General features: G+C 44.0%; 2 protein-coding genes across 2 annotated transcripts in view; both read left to right on the forward strand.

Moving 5' to 3' along the window:
- Positions 1-20,669, forward strand: part of LOC309545654 (olfactory receptor 2A12-like) — a gene marked incomplete at both ends in the record, with an annotated part of 487,251 nt that overhangs the window by 70,424 nt on the left and 396,158 nt on the right. The window lies entirely within an intron of this gene.
- On the forward strand, positions 10,799-11,749 carry LOC309545717 (olfactory receptor 6X1-like; the record flags this gene model as incomplete). Its single annotated transcript, XM_082245052.1, has 1 exon — positions 10,799-11,749. One exon carries the CDS (start codon positions 10,799-10,801, stop codon positions 11,747-11,749), a length of 951 nt encoding a protein of 316 aa, XP_082101178.1.

The following is a 20,669-nucleotide window of genomic DNA, read 5'->3' on the forward strand; positions in this document are numbered from 1 at the left end:
GCGTTCCTCGATCATGTGATCGAAGGCGAATACAAATGTGCAAAATGTGAGCACGTTGCTTCCCTGGAAGCTCAGGTCCTGAATCTAGGGAAGCAGCTGGCAACACTGAGACGAATGTCCATGCCGGAGGAGAGCCAGGATTGTACCAATCAGGTGCAGGCAGGGGTCTGCACAGAGGTGGGCGGAGTATCGGAGGTGCAGGCATCAGAGCAGAGTAGAGGGGTGACAGTTAGGAGGGGTAGAAGGGAACAAGGCAAGGAGGCTGATCCTGGGCTGGAGCACCCCAACAGATTCGCCCCGTTGAGTGATGTTGGGGAAACCAGTCAGGGACCAGCATTGCTGGAGCAGAGCGACGCCCCTAGCTGCCAGGGGAAGAACTCCTCCAGTGAGGCTGGGAGAAAGGGAAAGGAAAGACAGGTGCTGGTGGTAGGGGACTCAATTATTAGAAGGGCAGACAGTGTAATCTGTGACCAAGACCGTGTGCGCCGAACAGTCTGTTGTTTGCCGGGCGCTCGGGTTCGGCACATAGCGGATCGGGTGGACAGATTATTGGGTGGGGCTGGGGAAGACCCAGCTGTCATGGTACACGTGGGTACCAATGACATAGGCAGAGGAAGACGGAGAGTCCTAAACGATTTCAGGGACTTAGGCGCTAAGTTGAGGACTAGGACCTCCAAGGTAATATTTTCCGAAATACTACCTGTACCTCGAGCCACACCAGAGAGGCAGCGGGAGATTAGGGAAGTTAACGAGTGGCTGAGGAGCTGGTGTAGTAAGGAGGGTTTCGGGTTCCTGGAGAACTGGGCCGACTTCTCAGTCGGTCACCGGCTCTTTGGTAGGGACGGATTGCACCTAAATGGGGTGGGTGCAGCCGTACTGGGTGCGAGGATGGCCGAAAAGTTAGAGGGGCTTTTAAACTAGGGAATGGGGGGGAGGGTACAGATGTAGAATTACCCAGTGGAAAGCAAGTTTCAGAGGGCAGAAATGGGGGCATTAGCGATAGGGTGTGCGGAGCTCCTATACCCAGGGTGGGTACGGGGAAAAATCAAGAGAGCAGCCTAAAAACATCAAAAGAGGATAAATATAACCGATCAAAATTACGAGGTTTGTATACCAATGCCAGAAGCCTGGCCAACAAGATGGGAGAGCTGGAGCTGCTGATATTTGAGGAGGACTTAGATTTTGTGGGGATAACTGAGACTTGGTTTGACAGCTCTCATGACTGGATGGCGTCCATTCAGGGGTATTCCCTTTATCGCAGAGATAGAGAAAGTAAAAAAGGGGGAGGGGTATGTTTGTATATTAAGAACAGTATACAGGTAAATATGAGGGATGATATTAATAATGGAGCTATGGACGAGGCAGAATCCCTATGGGTAGAGCTTCAAAGGGAAGGCACGGCGGGGAAGGTAATATTGGGCGTATGCTATAGGCCCCCCAACCAGAGGGAGGAGGGTGAGGCGGACCTCATGTTACAGATAGGATTGGCAGCAAGGATGGGAAATGTCATTATAATGGGGGACTTTAATTATCCAGATATAGACTGGGCAGAAGGAACCGCACACTCAGCCAAGGCTCGGCAGTTCCTAAATGTTTTGCAGGACAATTTCATGGGTCAGATGGTGAATGCACCGACAAGAAGCAATGCGGTACTTGACCTACTGATTACCAACAATACAGACCTGATCACGGATATAGAAATACGGGACAACTTAGGGAACAGTGACCATAGGTCAATTGGTTTCAGTATTAATTACAGTAATAGGAAACACAAGGGTAATATAAGGACGCTGAATTTCACAAGAGCCAATTTCCCTAAACTGCGCTCGCTGCTAGAAAATATCAAATGGGATAGAACCCTGGGAACAAAGAACACGGAGGAAAAATGGGAGTGCTTCAAGAGCATACTTAACAAGGGAGTGGGCCAGTGCATTCCACAGGGAAATAAATTTAAAAGAGCAAAACTAAACCCTGGGTGGCTAAACTCCAACATTAAAATGTATATTAGAGCTAAAGAAAAGGCCTTCAAAAAATACAAGACTGAGGGGTCATTGGCAGCATTTAAGCACTACAAAGAGTGTAATAAGAAATGTAAAGATGAAATCAGGGCGGCTAAAATAGAACACGAGAGACATATAGCGGAGGAGAGCAAAAAGAACCCCAAGAAGTTCTTTAAGTATATAAACAGTAAGAAAGCCAGGCCAGAGCACATTGGCCCCATAAAAGATGATAAAGGAAAAATGGCCACTGAGGACAGAGAAAAGGCGGAAGTGTTAAATAATTTCTTTTCTTCAGTCTTCACAAAGGAATCGGGGGGCTACACGAAACCCGCTTGTAAGGCCGAACTAAATAATACACCTCAGGAAGTGCCGCCATGGCTAACAGAGGATAGACTTAGAGCTAAACTAGAGAAACTTAACATAAATAAATCCCCGGGACCGGATGGCTTGCACCCGAGGGTTCTTAATGAGCTCAGCCAGGTGATTGCCAGACCATTATTCTTGATCTTTAAGGATAGTTTACAGACGGGTATGGTGCCAGCTGATTGGAAAAAAGCCAACGTGGTACCAATATTTAAAAAGGGGCCGAGATATATCCCGGGTAACTATAGGCCGGTCAGCCTAACATCAGTAGTCTGCAAAATTTTGGAGGGGATGATAAGGGACCACATACAAGACTTTAGTAATGAAAATGGTATTATAAGTAGAAATCAGCATGGATTCATGAAAAATCGTTCGTGCCAAACCAATCTGTTAACCTTCTACGATGAAGTGAGCTGCCACCTAGATAAAGGTAAGCCTGTGGATGTGGTGTATCTGGACTTCGCAAAGGCCTTTGACACCGTTCCTCACAAACGCTTACTGTACAAACTAAGGAAGGTAGGTATGGATCATAAGGTGAGTACCTGGATAGAGACCTGGCTCCAGGGGAGAGTCCAGAGGGTGGTGATTAATGGGGAGTACTCGGATTGGGCGGGTGTGGAAAGTGGGGTCCCCCAGGGTTCTGTCCTGGGACCAATCCTGTTTAATTTATTCATAAATGATCTAGAGGAGGGGATATCTAGTACAATCTCAGTATTTGCAGATGATACTAAATTAGGCATGCCAATATCTTCTATGCAGGATGTGGAAATCTTGCAAGCAGACCTGAACAAAATAACGGGGTGGGCAACCACATGGCAGATGAGGTTTAATGTAGAAAAATGTAAAGTAATGCACTTGGGTGCCAGAAACCAGAAAGCAAGCTATTCACTAGGGGGTGAACCTCTGGGTGAGTCTAGGATGGAAAAGGACTTGGGGGTACTGGTAGACAACAGGCTTGGCAGTGGCATGCAATGCCAAGCCGCCGCAAGCAAAGCCAACAGAATACTGGGATGTATAAAAAGGGGGATTCACTCCAGAAATAAAGAGATTATTCTCCCGCTCTACAAGACTCTGGTCCGGCCACATCTGGAGTATGCTGTCCAGTTCTGGGCACCGGTCCGCAGGAAGGATGTGCTGGAACTGGAGAAAGTCCAGAGGAGGGCAACAAAAATAATTAGGGGAATGGAGGACATCGGCTATGAGGAAAGACTACAAGCACTGAACCTATTCTCTCTGGAGAAGAGACGATTGAGGGGGGATATGATATCAATGTACAAATACTGTACTGGCGACCCTAGCATAAGGAACAAACTATTCAGAGAAAGGGAATACAATAAGACACGTGGCCACTCACTAAAACTTGAGGAAAGGCGGTTTAACCTTAAAGTGCGTAAGGGGTTCTTCACTGTAAGAGCGGTAAGGATGTGGAATTCTCTTCCACAAGCAGTCGTATCAGCGGGGAGCATAGATAGTTTCAAAAAACTATTAGATGTACACCTTAAAGACCACAACATACAGGGGTACACAATGTACGGTTAAAAGCAAACACACACGCATCATGGGTTGAACTGGATGGACTTGTGTCTTTTTTCAACCTCACTAACTATGTAACTATGTAACTATGTAACTATGTAACTATGTAACTTATTTCATAACTTATTTTATTGTGATTTATTGTCATATTTTATATGAATTGAATTTACTGTTACATTGTGGGAATAATTATTTTCACTGCATTTAGGCTTTAGCACATTCATGTCACTTTATTTTTGATACTGTGTGGAGTGTGGGCAGGGCACTGGGGGCATGGATGATATTATATCAATTGCACAGGCACTTTATTCGCACAGCCAAGTTGTGTTTGTTAGTAGTTTCTTGATGCACTTTAAGCGCTGTAGCACCATTTATTTGTTTGTTTCATATTTTCTTTTTATTGGAAAGATTTGGTATAGCAGCTTTTATTATACACAGCCTTTATTTTCGTATGCGGTGATTTACAAATGACATTATACACATTTTTTTGAGCTTTATGCAACCTGCCATCTACTGTTCTGGCAGTGGTAATTTTTTTAAAAGTAACGAGTAACTATGCAGCACAAAAAAAAAATACTTGAGTAGAAGTATCGAAATCATCGAAAAAATGTAGTGAAGTAAAAGTAGAAGTAGGAGAAAAAAATTCTACTCCAGGAAAGTACAGATACCGCATTTCGGTACTTAAGTACAGTACTTAAGTAGTTCTACTTCGTTACTATACATCTCTGCATGCATGGCTGCACCCTTCCTCCTCTGGGTGCATGCCAAGGCACGGCCCTTAAGGCCCTTCAAAATCCTCAGCACCAAGCCCATGATGCTCTTAATCCGGCCCTGGTCCTCCTCCACCGCCGCTTCCACCTACACCTCCCATAGGTGTGCGCAGCCTATTGCATTAGGGTGTGCACCCCAAAGTTTAAATACACATGCATGTGTTTGCCTACATGTACATGGCCCCGATACATTACTCTCCCTGCTGGCAAAGTGAAATAGAGCAGAGCAGGCCCGAGGGAGATCTTTCCCATCTCCTCACTGGCAAACAGAGCGATAATGCTATGTGCCCTAGGTGATTAGGGTGTGCCCAGGTACACCCGGCACACCCTGTGCGCACGCCTATGACACCGCCACATCCACCACCACCTCAACCTCCCTCCTACTCCATATGGGCCTCGTCCTTCAGAGATGAAGAACATTGTTTTATTTTTCTGTTTTTTTTTTTGTTGTTTTAAGTTATTTCCCTATCCACATTTGTTTGCAGAGCACTTGCCATGCTCTTAACTACGTTTTGCTGCCATTTGCAGCACTCTAGCCCTTTCCATTGGTGTTTTAGAGCCATTTTAGTGCCTGAAAGTTCGGGTCCCCATTGACTTCAATGGGGTTCGGTGTCCGGGAAAAGTTCGGTAAAAGTCCGGGACACGGACCCGGACTTTTGTTTAAAGTCGGCCGAACCCGTCGAACACGGACATCTAGGTGTCCGCTCAACCCTACTCCTAAACATTAGTATGCATGCAGAGTAGGGATGGGTGAATGGTTCGGCCCGAGCATGAGTTCGGGCCAACCATTTGCCTGTTCGGCCAGCTGCTGAACACCAAAATTTGCCGGGTGTTCGCCCCGACGTACACTTCAATGGGGTTCGGTGTCCGGGAAAAGTTCGGCAAAAGTCCGGGACACGGACCCGGACTTTTTTTTAAAGTTCGGCCAAACCCGCCGAACACGGACATCCAGGTGTCCGTCCAACTCTAATTATGAGTTGTAGGTATAGTCATTTGTAGCAGGGGTTCCCTGAGATCGGAAAAAGTTATTTCAATGGTTCCTCTGTGTTGACAAGTTTGCGGAAGGCTGATTTAATGTCATGTCATGTTTGATTGTAATCATGTATTATTGTATAACCTTACCCCTTAGCACCGACAAAACGCAAAAATGTGGCCTCAACTTAAAGGGGTTGTACCGGGGTGATGCCTGCAGCTAGAGTCTTCACCCTGTTATCGTTGTCTAGAGCCGACGGTTGGCTTTCTTGTAATGACAACCGATTTGGCTGAGCAGCCACTCAGCTGTCATTATAAGGAGCGGGAGGGGACATCCTCCCCCCTCCTCCTGCTCCCTTCCATGGCTCGCCTGGGTCTCCCGTTCCACCGGAAGACCCGAGTGACCAGCCGGCATTTCCGCCAGCTGGTCGAAGACCCAAACAAAGCCAGATTCGGCTTTCCTGATGGAAAAACCCGGAAAGATTGCCATGACATTACTTTCTGGATAATGGAGCCTTTAAGGCACCCGATTTAAAAAAAAAAAAAAAATGACAGCAAAACTTGGCGTATTGAATAAATTTAAGTGCAGAGGAGGGATCTGGGGTCTTTTTTTTTTTTTTAATGAATAGTGTAAATAAAAAAAAATTATAATTAAGAAAAAAAAAACTTAAAGCGCCCCATCCCTCCGTGCTCGCGCCCAGAAGTGAACACACATGCAAGTCGCGCCCGCATATGAAAACGGTGCTCAAAACACACATGTTGAGGTATCGCCGAGATTTGTTAGAGTGAGAGCAATAATTCTAGCACAAGAACCCCTCTGTAACTCTAAACAGGTAACCATCGCCTATAGATGTTTATAAGTACCAAACTTTGTCCCCATTCCACGAGTGTGCGCAATTTTAAAGCATGACATGTTAGGTATCTATTTGCTCGGTGTTACATCATCTTTCACATTATACAAATAAATTGGGATAACTTTACGGTTTTGTTTTTATTAATTCCGGAAAAGGTTATTTCTTCCCCAAAAATTGCATTTGAAAGACCGCTGCGCAAATACCATGTGACATAAAATAATGCAATGATCGCCATTTTATTCTTTAGGGTCTCTGTGTATATATATATATATATATATATAATGTTTGGGGGTTCTAAGTAATTTTCTAGCAAAAAAATACAGATTTTACTTTGAAAGCAACAAATGTCAGAAAAAGGCCGAGGCTCCAAGGGGTTAAGGACTTGGCACAAACAATAAGTGATGAGGACATGTTGATATCTGTGCATGATCATGATAATTGTTAAATGTCAATTAGGAAAATTCCACCCTCCCTGATGCAGTATCTCAAAAAAGTAAGTACACCCCTCACATTTTTGTAAATATTTTATTCTATCTTTTCATGTGACAACACTGAAGAAATGACACTTTGCTACAATGTAAAGTAGTGAGTGTACAGCTTGTATAACAGTGTACATTTGCTGTCCCCTCAAAATAACTCAACACACAGACATTAATGTCTAAGCCGCTGGCAACAAAAGTGAGTACACCCCTAAGTGAAAATGTCCAAATTGGGCCCAATTAGCAATTTTCCCTCCCCGGTGTCATGTGACTCGTTAGTGTTACAAGGTCTCAGGTGTGAATGGGGAGCAGGTGTGTTACATTTGGTGTTATCGCTCTCACTCTCTCATACTGGTCACTGGAAGTTTAACATGGCACCTCATGGCAAAAAACTCTCTTAGGATCTGAAAAAGAATTGTTGCTCTATATAAAGATGGCCTAGGCTATAAGAAGATTGCCAAGACCCTGAAACTGAGCTGCAGCATGAGGGCCAAGACCATACAGTGGTTTAACAGGACAGGTTCCACTCACAACAGGCCTCGCCATGGTGGACCAAAGAAGTTGAGTGCACATTCTCAACGTCATATCCAGAGGTTGTCTTTGGGAAATAGATGTATGAGTGCTGCCAGCATTGCTGCAGAGGTTGAAGGGGTGAGGGGTCAGCCTGTCAGTGCTCAGACCATACGCCGCACACTGCATCAAATTGGTCTGCATGGCTGTCGTCCCAGAATGAAGCCTCTTCTAAAGATGATGCACAATGAAGCCCGCAAACAGTTTGCTGAAGACAAGCAGACTAAGCACATGGATTACTGGAACCATCTCCTGTGGTCTGATGAGACCAAGATACATTTATTTGGTTCAGATGGTGTCAAGCGTGTGTGGAGGCAACCAGGTGAGGAGTACAAAGACAAGTGTGTCTTGCCTACAGTCAAGCATGATGGTGGGAGTGTCATGGTCTGGGGCTGCATGAGTGCTGCCGACACTGGGAGCTACAGTTCATTGAGGGACCCATGAATGCCAACATGTACAATGACATACTGAAGCAGAGCATGACCCCCTAGGATTTAGCCTGTTTCACAAAAAGATCTATCTGTGGTCATTAATATATTATTAAATGTATTTTTTTTTCAAATGTAAACTGTGTAGATATCTGAATCTGACCCGATGTCAGCATTTTGCATTCACTGTATGGCAGGGCCAGATATTGAGAGGAATTAGGAATCATAGGAGCTAATTAGTTTATGTGCCTAAAAGAAGCATATCAATAGGAGAGAAAAGCAAAGTGACAAAGAGATGAGCTCATCAGTGCTCTGCTTATCCTTTCACTGTCTAGTCATAGTTTGAGGCTGGGTCTGGGATACCCTGGACCAGTTGAAATGGGTTAAATGATGTGTGACAAAAAAATGTAGTGTAGAGTAAATCTCCGGGCTAGGACTGAATATTGCAGTGAAAGCAGCTTTTGTTTTAATCTTTTAATAAGCTCTTAATTTATAACTTGTTATTTTGGCTAGTCATAGTAGCACCATTCAATTGAAAGTCGTAACCAAAATACCACACAAAATCCTGGGATAAGGATAAAGAGAGATATGACACTACTGTAATATAGTATTCTCAGTATATACACTATATTGTCAAAAGTATTGGGACACCTGCCTTTACGTGCACATGAACTTTAATGGCATCCCACACTTAGTCTGTTGGGTTCAATATTGAGTTGGCCCACCCACACTTAGTCCGTTGGGTTCAATATTGAGTTGGCCCACCCACACTTAGTCCGTTGGGTTCAATATTGAGTTGGCCCCACCTTCACAACTATAAAAGCTTAAACTCTTCTTGCAAGGCTGTCCACAAGGCTTAGAAGTCTGTTAATGGGAATGTTTGACCATTCTTCCAGAAGCCCATTTGTGAGGTCAGGTGTTCAATCAGGTTGAGGTCAGGACTCTGTGCAGGCCAGTCAAGTTCCTTTACCCCAAACATGCTCATCTATGGACCTTTCTTTGTGCAGTGGTCCAAATCATTTGGTGGAGGGGTCTCACAGTCTCCGCTTGAATTCATCTCAAAGGTGTTCGATCGGGTTGCGGTCAGGACTCTGCAAGTCAGTCAAGTTCCTCCACCATAAACTCGCTCATCTATGGACTTTGCTTTGTGCAGTGGTCCAAATCATTTGGTGCGGGTGTTTTGCAGGGGTATAGTATACTATATTACCAAATGTATTGGGACACCTACCTTTACACACATATTAACTTTAATGGCATCCCAGTCTTAGTCCATTGGATTCAATATTGTGTTGGCCCACCCTTTGCAGCTATTACAGCTTCAACGTTTCTGGGAAGGCTGTTCACAAGGTTCAGCCACTGGTCCAAATCATTGGGTGGAGGGGGGGATTATAGTCTGGTGGTGTTTTGCAGGGGTATAGTATACTATATTACCAAATGTATTGGGGCACCTACCTTTACACACATATTAACTTTAATGGCATCCCAGTCTTAGTCCATTGGGTTCAATATTGAGTTGGCCCACCCTTTGCAGCTATAACAGCTTCAACGCTTCTGGGAAGGCTGTCTACAAGGTTTTGCCACTGGTCCAAATCATTGGGTAGAGGGGGGATTATGGTGTGGGGTTGTTTTTCAAGGGCTGGGCTTGGCCCCTTAGTTCCAGTAAAGGGAACTCTTAAGGCGTCAGCATACCAACAAGGCATTTTGGACAATTTTATGCTCCCAGCATTGTATGAGCAGTTTGGGGATGGCTCCTTCCTGTGCAAGCATGACTGCGCACCAGTGCACAAAGAAAGGTCCATAAAGACATGGATGAGGGAGTTCGGGGTGGGGGAATTTGACTGGCCTACTCAGAGTCCTTACCTCAACCCGATAGAACACCTTTAGAATTAATTAGTGTGGATACTGCGAGCCAGACCTTCTCTCCATCACCAGTTGAAGAATGGTAAAACATTCCCATAGACACACTCCTAAACCTTGTGGACAGCCTTCCCAGAAGAGTTGAAGCTGTTATAGCTGCAAAGGGTGGGCCAACCCAATATTGAACCCTACGGACTAAGACTGGGATGCCATTAAAGTTTTATAGTGTAAATAATTTCCATAATATTTGCAACTATGCAAATGAAAGAATATATGGATGATTGACAGCCTACTTCTTCAATATGAAAAATTGGTTTTAACAGAAAAAAAATTAGGAGCTGTAAGGCAGATTTAATTATTCCGTAGTGACGTCCCGCATCACATTTCCCGCCCGATGCGGCGTTTCGTCCAATGTTAGACTTCTTCCGGGGCGCCCCAGAAGAAGTCTAACATTGGACAAAACGCTACGTCGGGTGGGACCTGTGATGCGGGACGTCACTACGGAGTGAAGCAGCGGTCATCTCGTTGGCGGTCAAACATTTCTGGCAGATAAGCTCTTTTTACTCTTATTACCTGGGTGATCAGTCTGCCTTGTACCATTGTACCATCTGTATGGAGTCGCACCTAATTGGCTTGATCCTGGAATAGCTGAGGATTTCTGGAGGAGCAGTTTGGTGGAACCTTTGAGCCTTCTTTTATTAGTGGGACGGTAAGCGGCAGTGTGATTGGGGTTGCTCTCTCTCTCTGGTGGTGGTGGCACTTCAAGGAGATCAATCAGCTGAACCCTACCTATACCTGGACTTTTTATATAGCGCTGCTTTTCAATTTTACTGTTTTTATGTTTTATCCAGCATATGTGCATCAGCTGTTTTTTATTTAATAGACCCAAGCGCAGTTTTTTGTTTCATTTTTTTAGATTTAATTATTGATCTTCTAAATATTGTATGTGATGTGTGATTGTCTCCTCCACAGATGAGGGATCCCGAGAATTGCACAGCCATCACTGAAATTCTGCTCACCGGATTTAACGCTTTTCAAGGCTTCAGGATCCCAATGTTTGTTCTGTTTCTGATCATTTACCTTTTGATTTGCTTTGAAAATGTATTGATCATCTATGTCATTTTTAGTAGCGCTCGTCTCAAGGCGCTGATGTTTTTTATAATACAGAGCATGTGTGTATGTGATCTGCTGAACATTTCAAACATTATTCCAAAATTACTACATGACTTTCTTCATGAGAGACCGACCTTCACAGTCACTGGCTGCATTGTACAATTACAGATGTATGGGACTGCAGGAGATATGACTTCCTTTCATTATGTTCTAATGTCTTATGACCGATACTTGGCGGTTTGCCATCCATTACGCTATTCTTCCATTGTGAATTACAGAATTTATTTTCAGGTGGTCATTGTATTTTGGGTGATTTCTGTTGCATGTGCAGGGGTAATATCCGGGTTACTGAGTCAGTTACAGTTTTGTGGCCATAACACAATTCATCATTTATTCTGTGACTCCTCTCCATTCCTGGACCTGGCCACCTCCGATACAACGCATATTCGTTTCCTCACTTCTGTTTTAAGCTTCTTCGTTATTGTGGGCACAATTTCGTCTGTTTTTCTGACATACGTCTTTATAATTTACACGGTTTTTAAAATTCCCTCATCCTCCGGGAGGAAGAAGACCTTCTCTACATGTAGTTCCCACCTCATTGTGTTCTCCATGCAAAGCAATCTCTCTCTTGGTGTCTATATGTTGCCAGCCAAGGTAGTGACCCTTCAGCTCACCAACACTTTCACATTCATATTATTTTTCTGGACCCCCTTAGTGAACCCGCTGATCTATGCATTTAGAAGTAAAGAGTTTCGTGCAGAATGTCTAAAAAATATTAGGACAATGGAGCTGAACTCTATACATATATAAAATGCAAATATTATTGCAGCTTAGAATTTTCTCATTAAAGCACTTGTAAATAGGGATGATCGAACTTTTGAAAAGTTCGGCTCGACCAGAACACCCAAACTTCCAGAAAGTTTGGGTCCGGATTCCAGAACCCCATTGAAATCAATGGGACCCGAACTTCGGTAATCAAAAAACACCATTTTGAAGCCCTAAAACACAATAAATGCCCCTAAAAAGTGCCTAGGGTTCTGGGTCATGCCCCAGGGACTATTAGTCACAAAAAAAAAGTTCTTAAAAATTGTCGTTTTTGATAGAGAGCCAATTATTGAAAAAATATTGGAAAAAAAAATGAGATTTCTTTGGATTTAGTGTTTGGGGGGTCTAAAAAGTGTACCTGTGAAGTTTCAGCTATGTAGCATGTCCAGAACCAGAAAAAAAAGATAATTTTTCTTAGAATTTTTATTAGCGCAGGGATGTGGCTCTGCTCCTATCACACCTATATGTGTGTATGTGTATATATACATATATGTGTGTGTGCATATATACCCCTACACAGAAGTTCAGATGTTATGCCTGCCTCCAAAGATGCCCAATAAATGCCCAATAAATGCCTGCAACAACACACCTGGGCGTTTTTGTTGCAGGCGTTTATTGTGCATTTTTTGGGCGTCTTTGGAGGCAGGCATAACATCTGAACTTCTGTATAGGGGTATATATACATACACACATATATGTATATATACACATACACACATATAGGTGTGAAAGGAGCGGAACCCCATCCATGCAAATAATTTCATTAGCGCAGGGATGGGGTTCCGCTCCTATTACACCTATATGTGTGTAATGTGTGTGTGTGTATATATATATACCCCTATACAGAAGTTCAGATGTCAATACTGCCTCCAAAGACGCCCAAAAAACACCTGTAACGAAAAAAAGACCAGGTGTGTTGTTGCAGGCGTTTATTGGGCATTTTTTGGGCGTCTTTGGAGGCAGGCATAACATCTGAACTTCTGTGTAGGGGTATATATACACACACACATATATGTATATATACACATACACACATATAGGTGTGATAGGAGCGGAGCCACATCCCTGCAAATAATTTCATTAGCGCATGGATGGGGTTCTGCTACTTTCACACCTATATGTGTATATATACATATATGTGTGTGTGTGTATATATACCCCTACACAAAAGTTCAGATGTCATGCCTGCCTCCAAAGACATCCACAAAAAAGCCCAATAAACGCCTGCAACAAAAACGCCTAGGTGTGACAGGAGCGGAGCCCCATCCCTGCTCTACTGCAATTCTAAGACAAAAAATCTTTTTCTTATGGCGGTCACCCTGACATGGATGAATTCTGTCACCCTGGCATAGCAGTCAGAGTCAGTTAACCCTACACTACACTACGGTCACCCTGACACTTTACACTTTCCCTACAGAAACTAGATTATTGAATCTAACTATAGTGGTATATAGCACCCTAACTACACTGCATATCCCTTTCCTCACACTAATAATTGCTAAATGACACTTTTGCAGCAGGAGTAACAGAACTGCTTCCACTCTCTTCCACAGCCCCTGTATTACAGTGCTAGAGATTTGGCGGGGCTATGTTATATACTGGGGGCATATTCACTACTGATTGGCCTCTGGACCCCCTAGTCACTCCAATCGCATCCTCCTGCCCCCTCAATTGGCTTTTACTAATGTTTCTGGTCCAATCACGGGCTTTTAAAGCCCAGTTCCTGTCCCATTGCATTTTGGTCGGTTCTGGTTGCCGAATTCCGAACTTTTTCTGCAAAAAGTTCGGAATTCGGCTGAATTTCGAACAGTCAATGTTCGGGTCGAACCGATGGTCGACCCGAACCGTTAGATCATCCCTACTTGTAAACCCTTACATATACAGTGCTGTGAAAAAGTATTTGAACCGTTCCTGATTTTTTATTTTTTTTTTACTTATTTGTCACACCTAATTGATTCAGATCATCAAACAAATTTTAATAATACACAAAGATTACCCGTGTAAATTCAAAACGCAGTTTTTAAATGATGATTTCATTTATTAAGGGATTAAAGCTGTCCAAACCTGCCTGGTCCTATGTGAAAAAAAGTAATTGCCCCCCTAAAAACAATAACTGGTTGTGTCACTCCTGGTGGCAAAATATGTAATCAAGTGTTTGCGATAACTGGCAATGAGTCTTTGACATCGCTGTGGAGAAATTTCAGCCCACTCTTCTTTGCAGAATTGTTTTCATTCAGCTACATTGGAGGGTTTTCCAGCATGAACGGCCTGTTTAAGGGCGTGCCACAGCTTCTCAAAAGGATTTAAGTCCGGACTTTGACTAGGCCACTCCAAAACCTTCATTTTTATTTTCTTTGCAATTCAGAGGTGGACTTGCTGGTGTGTTTCAGATCATTGTTCTGTTGCCTAACCCAAATGCACTTGAGCTTGAGCTGAGGCACTCATGGGCGGACATTCTCCTTCAGGATTTTCTGGTAGAGCGCAGAATTCATGGTTCCACCAGTTATGGCAAGTCATTCAGGTCTTGAAGCTGCAAAGCAGCCCCAAACCATCACACTACCACCACCATGTGACTATTGGTATGATGTTCGTTTTATGAAATGCTGTGTTAGTTCTATGCCAGATGTAACGGGGCACACACCTTATAAAAAGTTAAACTTTTTTGTTTTATCAGTCCACACAATATTTGCCCAAAAAGTCTTGGGGACAATCAAGATGTTTTTTGGCAAATGTGAGACGAGCCTTTGAGTTCTTTTTGGTCAACAGTGGCTTTGGGCTTGGAACTCTCCCATGGACGCCATTTTTGCCCAGTCTCTTTCTTATTGTTGAATTATAAACACTGACCTTACCTGAGGCAAGTGAGGCCTGCAGCTCTTTAGATGTTGTTCTGGGTTATTTTATGACCTCCTGGATGAGTCATTCTCGTGCTATTGGAGTAATTTTGGTTGGCTGGCCACTCCTGGGAAGGTTTACCATTGTTCCACGTTTTCTCCATTTGTGAATACTGGCTCTCATCATGGTTCACTGGAGTCCCAAAGCCTTGGAAATGGCTTTGCAACCCTTTGCAGACTGATACATGTCAATTACTTGTTATATTCTCATCTGTTCTTGAATTTCTTTAGATTGCAGCATGATGTGTTGCTTTTAGAGCTCTTTTAGCGTGCTTCACTTTGTCAGACAGCTTCTATTTAAGTGATTTCTAGATTCAACAGGTCTGACAGTAATCAGGCCTTGGTGTGGCAAGTGAAATTTAACAACTGCATTTTGTATTTACTCGATTTATCTCTGTGTAATATTAAAATTTGTTTGATGATTTGAATCATTTAAGTGTGACAAATATGCAAAATAAAAAAACAGGTATGGGGGCAAATACTTTTTCACAGCACTGTATGTAGTGAAGTGATTGGCCAAAACTGATACACAGCTGACTATCCAGCCAAATGACTCTAGGACCGAAATTACCCTCTTGGTGTCTGTCCTGACCTAAGCGGCTGAGGGACCGAAGATCATCAGGTCGTCCAGGTAGGGAATTAGAGTTATACCTTGGAGATGCAGGAAGGCTACTGCTTTGGCTAGGATTTTTTGTGGCTGGCTAACCCAAATGGAAGTGCTCTGAACTTGTGTAGCAAGTGGATACTTACCATGGAAAAAATCTTGTATTCCTGGAACTTGTTCAAATTCCTGAGGTTCATAATGAGGCGGTTATTTCCCGATGGCTTTCAACCAATGAATACGTGGGAATAGAATCCCTAGAATTGTTGATTTTTTGGTACAGGCACCACTACCTACTGCTCCGTCAGCTCCTGCATTCCCTCCTGAAGGGCTTCTTCTTTCAAAACATCTCTGGGAGGATGTGTTAAAGTGATCATTAAAGGGGGGTTTGACAAGAACTCCAGGCAGTAGCCTTCTTGTAAAATCTGACAGATGTAGGCCATGTCTGATACTTTCTCCCACTGGGAGACGAAATGAGACAGGTGGTCCCCTACCCTGATCCTGGTGTCACTTTATCTTTTTGGTGCTGATGCTGGGGGAGGAAAACAGTAAATTACTCCTTTTTCCTTCTCCTACTGTTGCCCCGTTTCCTATTGGACTCTTTTTTGGCTCTTTGCTGAATTTGCCCTGGGGGGCCACGAAAAATTGTTTTGGATTTTTTCTTTGTGGAGCTAACCAGGAATTTCTTCCCCTTCTCAGATGATCTGGACAGAACATCACCCAGGTCCAGGCCAACAGCAAGGAGCCCTCAAAGGAGAGTCTGCATAGCTTGCATTTTGATGTAATATCCCCTTCCCTTGCCTTAACCCAAATATCACTTCTAGCTGAATTGATTAGCGTGGCAGTTTTAGTCGAAGTCCTTGCAGACTCAACTGCCGCATCTGCTAGCTAAGCATCGGCCTTCCCTATCACTGACCAGGAGTTTAGAACATAATCAGACTTAGTCTCCTGTGACAGGTGTTGTGTCAGCCTTTCGATCTAGAAATATGCATTCCTGGCAACACAGGCTGTTGCTAAAGCTGGACCCAGAGGCGTTGGCATCCCAAGCCTTCCATAGGAGGGATTCTGACCTATGGTCCATCAGGTCTTTTATACTACCCACATTCTCAAAGGAGAGATCCGATTTTTTGATAACTTGAGACAGCGCGGCGTCCAACTTAGGGAGCTTAAAGAATGTTTCCCAATCACCTTCCTTTAAGGGGAACCTCCTTTTCCATGTTTTTTTTGTCTCCTGCAGGATTAAATCCTTTAGAGATTGATGGAGGGGGAATACCCAGGATTGGGCTTTGCTCAACCCTCTGTAAGTCCTCAGCCAGCTGAGCCTCTCTCCTAAACATTAGTATGCGTGCAGAGTAGGGATGGGCGAATGGTTCGGCCTGAGCATGAGTTCGGGCCAACCTTTTGCCTGTTCGGCCATTTGCTGAACACCCAAATTTTCCGGGTGTTCGCCCCGATGTACACCCTACAATGCTGCGCCCTGATTGGGCAAAGCTTTGCCTAAACAGGGCGCAGTATAAGCTGGTTGTGAAGGAGCGGGGCCAGGAAGCCAGCCGTGACGTCCTTAACAACCGATGAATCATCAGCTGTCAGTGGGTTTCACCGCTGACAGCTAAAAAAAAAAAAAAGAAGTAAGGGTTAAAAAAATATATATATTTTAAAATATAGTGCCTAGGGGGGGTCCCCTTAATGTGCTTGTGAAGTAGCGCATCTGCAGCATGTATAAATCTTGCTATAGCAAAAATGAAATTTCTAAAGGAAAAAGAAAACAAGTCAAATCCCATTTAAAATTACGGTTACAATTGCCGGCTCCAAGGCTATTAAAAATTTAAAGAAAAAAGTGGAAACATTTTTTTTAAAAATGGTGTGGTGTTCCCCCTAAAATCCATACCAGACCCTTATCCAATCATGCAGGCTAGCAGGTCAGGAAAGGGGAGAGGACGAGCAAGCGCCCCCCCCCCCCTGAACTATACCAGGCCACATGCCCTCAACATGGGGGGTGCAATGGGGCAGGGCCCCCCCCCCCACCCCTGAGCACGCTGTCCCCATGTTGATCGGTACAAGGGCCTCTTCCCGGCAACCCTGGGCTTTTGTTGTTGGGATCTGCAGGTGGGGGGCTTATCGGAATCTGGAAGCCCACTTTAACAAGGGGGCCCCCCAGATCCCGGCTCTCTCTCTATGTGAATGGGTATCGGGTACATTGTACCCCTTCCCATTTACCAAAAAAGTGTACAAAAAGTCAATTCAAAAAAAAAAAAAAACGAATAAATAAAATAATGTCCATTGATGTAAATCCATCATCAATTACGCCGCACCCGCCGACACGAAAAAATAAAAAAAAACACTGCTCTCGCTGAACGCTTCCCTTGGTCTGCCTTTTTGCGGTTTGGCAGTTCCTATATAAGGAATGGGTGGGGCCACCCCGATGATGTCCCTGGCCCGCCCATTTCCTATAAAAGAACTGTCAAACTGCTGGAAGCGTTCAACTAGAGTGGGGCTTTTTTTTTTTTTTTCCTGTTTTCGGGTCGGTGGGTGTGGCGAGCGGCGTTATTGATGATGGTGCTGCCACCCCTCTGGTGCTAGAGAGTCAGCTGTGTGTTTGTGGAAAGGGGACATCGGCTCAGTTCTACAGAAGAAAGTTTAGTGTTCTAATCTTGTACATAGTTATTTTTGGAATATCCCACTCAATTCCCCATCCCTATCCAATTTACCCAAAAATAAAAACACCAAAAAGAACACCCCTGGACTTGTCATTGAGCCAAAGAGTGACTGTGATTGTGTGCCTGACTGCAGAGTAATTACTGAGAAAAAGAACCTGGGCATAGTTCCATTGACTCTCATGGGGGTAGAGCAACATAAAGCAAATCCAGTAGTAATGCTATATCAAAGAAAAGGAAGGCCAGACCTGGGTTTGAGCACCCTAACAGATTTGCCATGCTGGGTGAAGATGTGGGGGTGGCAAACTCAGAGGTGGCAGCCCTAGATGTCACTGCTATCCCTAACAGCCGGGAGAGTAGTCCGTCTAGTAGAGGTGGTGAAGGGACTGTAGGTAGGCCTAGACAGTTGGTGGTAATTGGGGATTCTAGAATAATTTGTCGCCAGGATCACCTCGACCGATTGGTTTGGTTTGCTGTCTCCCTGGTGCCAGGGTTTGGCATGTGGTGGACCGGGTTGATAAATTACTGGGAGGGGCTGGGCATGACCCAGCTGTCTTGGTCCATATTGGAACCAATGGCAGAATATATGGAAGGTGGAGGCTCCTTAAGAACCAATTTAATGAACTAGGCTGCAAGTTGAAGGGAAGGACCTCCAGGGTGATATTCTCTGAAATATTGCCTGTGCCATGCGCAACACAGGAAAGGCAGGGGGAGATTAGAGAGCTGAATGCATGGCTAAAGACCTGGTGTAAGAAGCAGGGATTTGGGCACTGGGCTCACTTTTCATTGGGGTGCAACCTATATGCTAAAGATGGTTTGCACCTAAATGGAAGGAGGTTTGTAGTGCTGGGGGGAGAGGTTTATGGGAAGGCTGGAGGAGTTTTTAAACTAGAATTGAGGGGGGAGGGTGAATTAGATTATAATGGGGCAGACAGATCAGACAGGGGTCAGCCCCTATTGGTCGGTGGAATGGGGAAAGATGGGGGGAGAGTTATGGCAGAGGATAAGAAGGTTCCCATGTTACAAACAACCATTGGAAATGGTACTATTTGTACCAAAATTAAAAACATGCAAAATAAGTGTGCAAAATGGGACAATGCTTTAAAGTGTTTGTTCACCAATGCCAGAAATCTGCCAAGCAAAATATGCGAGTTGGAAGCTCTGGTGCACGAGGAGAACTATGACTTAATTGGTATTGCTGAATCTTGGCTTCATTCTTCACATGACTGGGCTATTAATATTCCTGGCTATGCTCTCTTTCGGAAAGACAGGGTAAAATGGAGGGGTGGTAGTGTTTGTCTCTATGTGAGAACTGATCTCAAAGTGAGTGTGAAAGATGACCTAGTTGATGGAGAGTGTGCTGAATCTGAAGCAGTATGAGTTGAAATGTACATGGGTGTGCGTAAAACAAAGATTATCATTGGAGTTTGTTATAGACCTCCCAGTATTAATGAAGATGTGGAGACTCAGCTCCTGGCACAGATAGAAAGGGCTGGGACAGTGTTAATAATGGGGGATTTTAACTACCCAGACATTGACTGGAGTAATGGCACTGCTGGAACAGTTAAAGGGAAAAAATTTATAAACCTATTACAAGACAATTTTATGGTGCAGTTTATTGAGGCCCCCGCTACAAATTATGCTCTGGTGGACCTGGTAATCTCTGTAAGATCCTGGTACTATCATTACCTTTCTAGCCTCTTACTTCCGCATTGCGTTCCACCATTCAGGTAGGTGGAACGCATATAGCTGCATGTCTCTTTAACATCTGATGACGTCATCACTAGGCGCCGCTCTGAGCGGCTATTTCAACCGAAGCTGTGCACTCACAAGGTGTTCGTGCAACCGCTCGTTATACATCCCTGTCTGACGCTGCCGAATCCTCCAGCTATCTTCCTATACCTGGATTGACCGGAGCCTCGCTACCTGATCCTTTACCTCGCTACCTGATCCTTTACCTCGCTTACCAGCTAGTGATAAGTACCCCGCAGGGGATCCCTTCCTATCAAGTCATGCTATCTATTCTTGCATATTAAGAACTGTTGCTAAACTCTAGGATATATGCACTACAATATCTATCACCTGCATCGTTACTTAGATTGCTAGCTCTTGAGCCTACTACCACCTGTAACTTATATCCTTGCATTAACTTAGCATCTCCTGTACACTTCATCTGCTATCCCCTACCACCTGTTACTTGTACATGATTGCTAACCCTCCTGCATACTATCTATCACCATCTGCTACCGCTCCTGCAACATTACTACCTGAGTGCCTATCATTAATTGCTATCACTACTCAAGCCTATTCCTTCAGTATATCACCTCAATACTATTGCATAGATATCTATCACTCCAGCAACTTCTTATCTGAGTGTTTGTGTATGTGCATACTGAAGCAGGCTGAGCCACTATGATGAGTCAGGAGGGTTGGATAAGGTGATTCAACACATCTCTACAAGACTACTGAGTGGAAATTCTGCAGCTGCAAATCCAGTTCACTAAATCAAACCCCAGAACGTTACAATCTCAAACCATGCAGAGCTTATTAACAATGTTCATATAAAAGAACATCTGGGTAGCAGTGACCATAACATGATTTCATTTAATGTTAGCTGTAAGCAAAAAACGCATACAGGAAATACAAAAACACTTACCTTTAAGAGACCAAATTTTCCAAGAATGAGGGCTGCTCTCCAGGATTTAGACTGCGAGGGAATATTGGCATCGATGAGCACAGAACAGAAATGGGAATTTTTC

Source organism: Pelophylax lessonae, assembly GCF_965119305.1.
Source record: "Pelophylax lessonae genome assembly, chromosome: 1".
In the NCBI taxonomy this organism is placed as follows: Eukaryota; Metazoa; Chordata; class Amphibia; order Anura; family Ranidae; genus Pelophylax; species Pelophylax lessonae.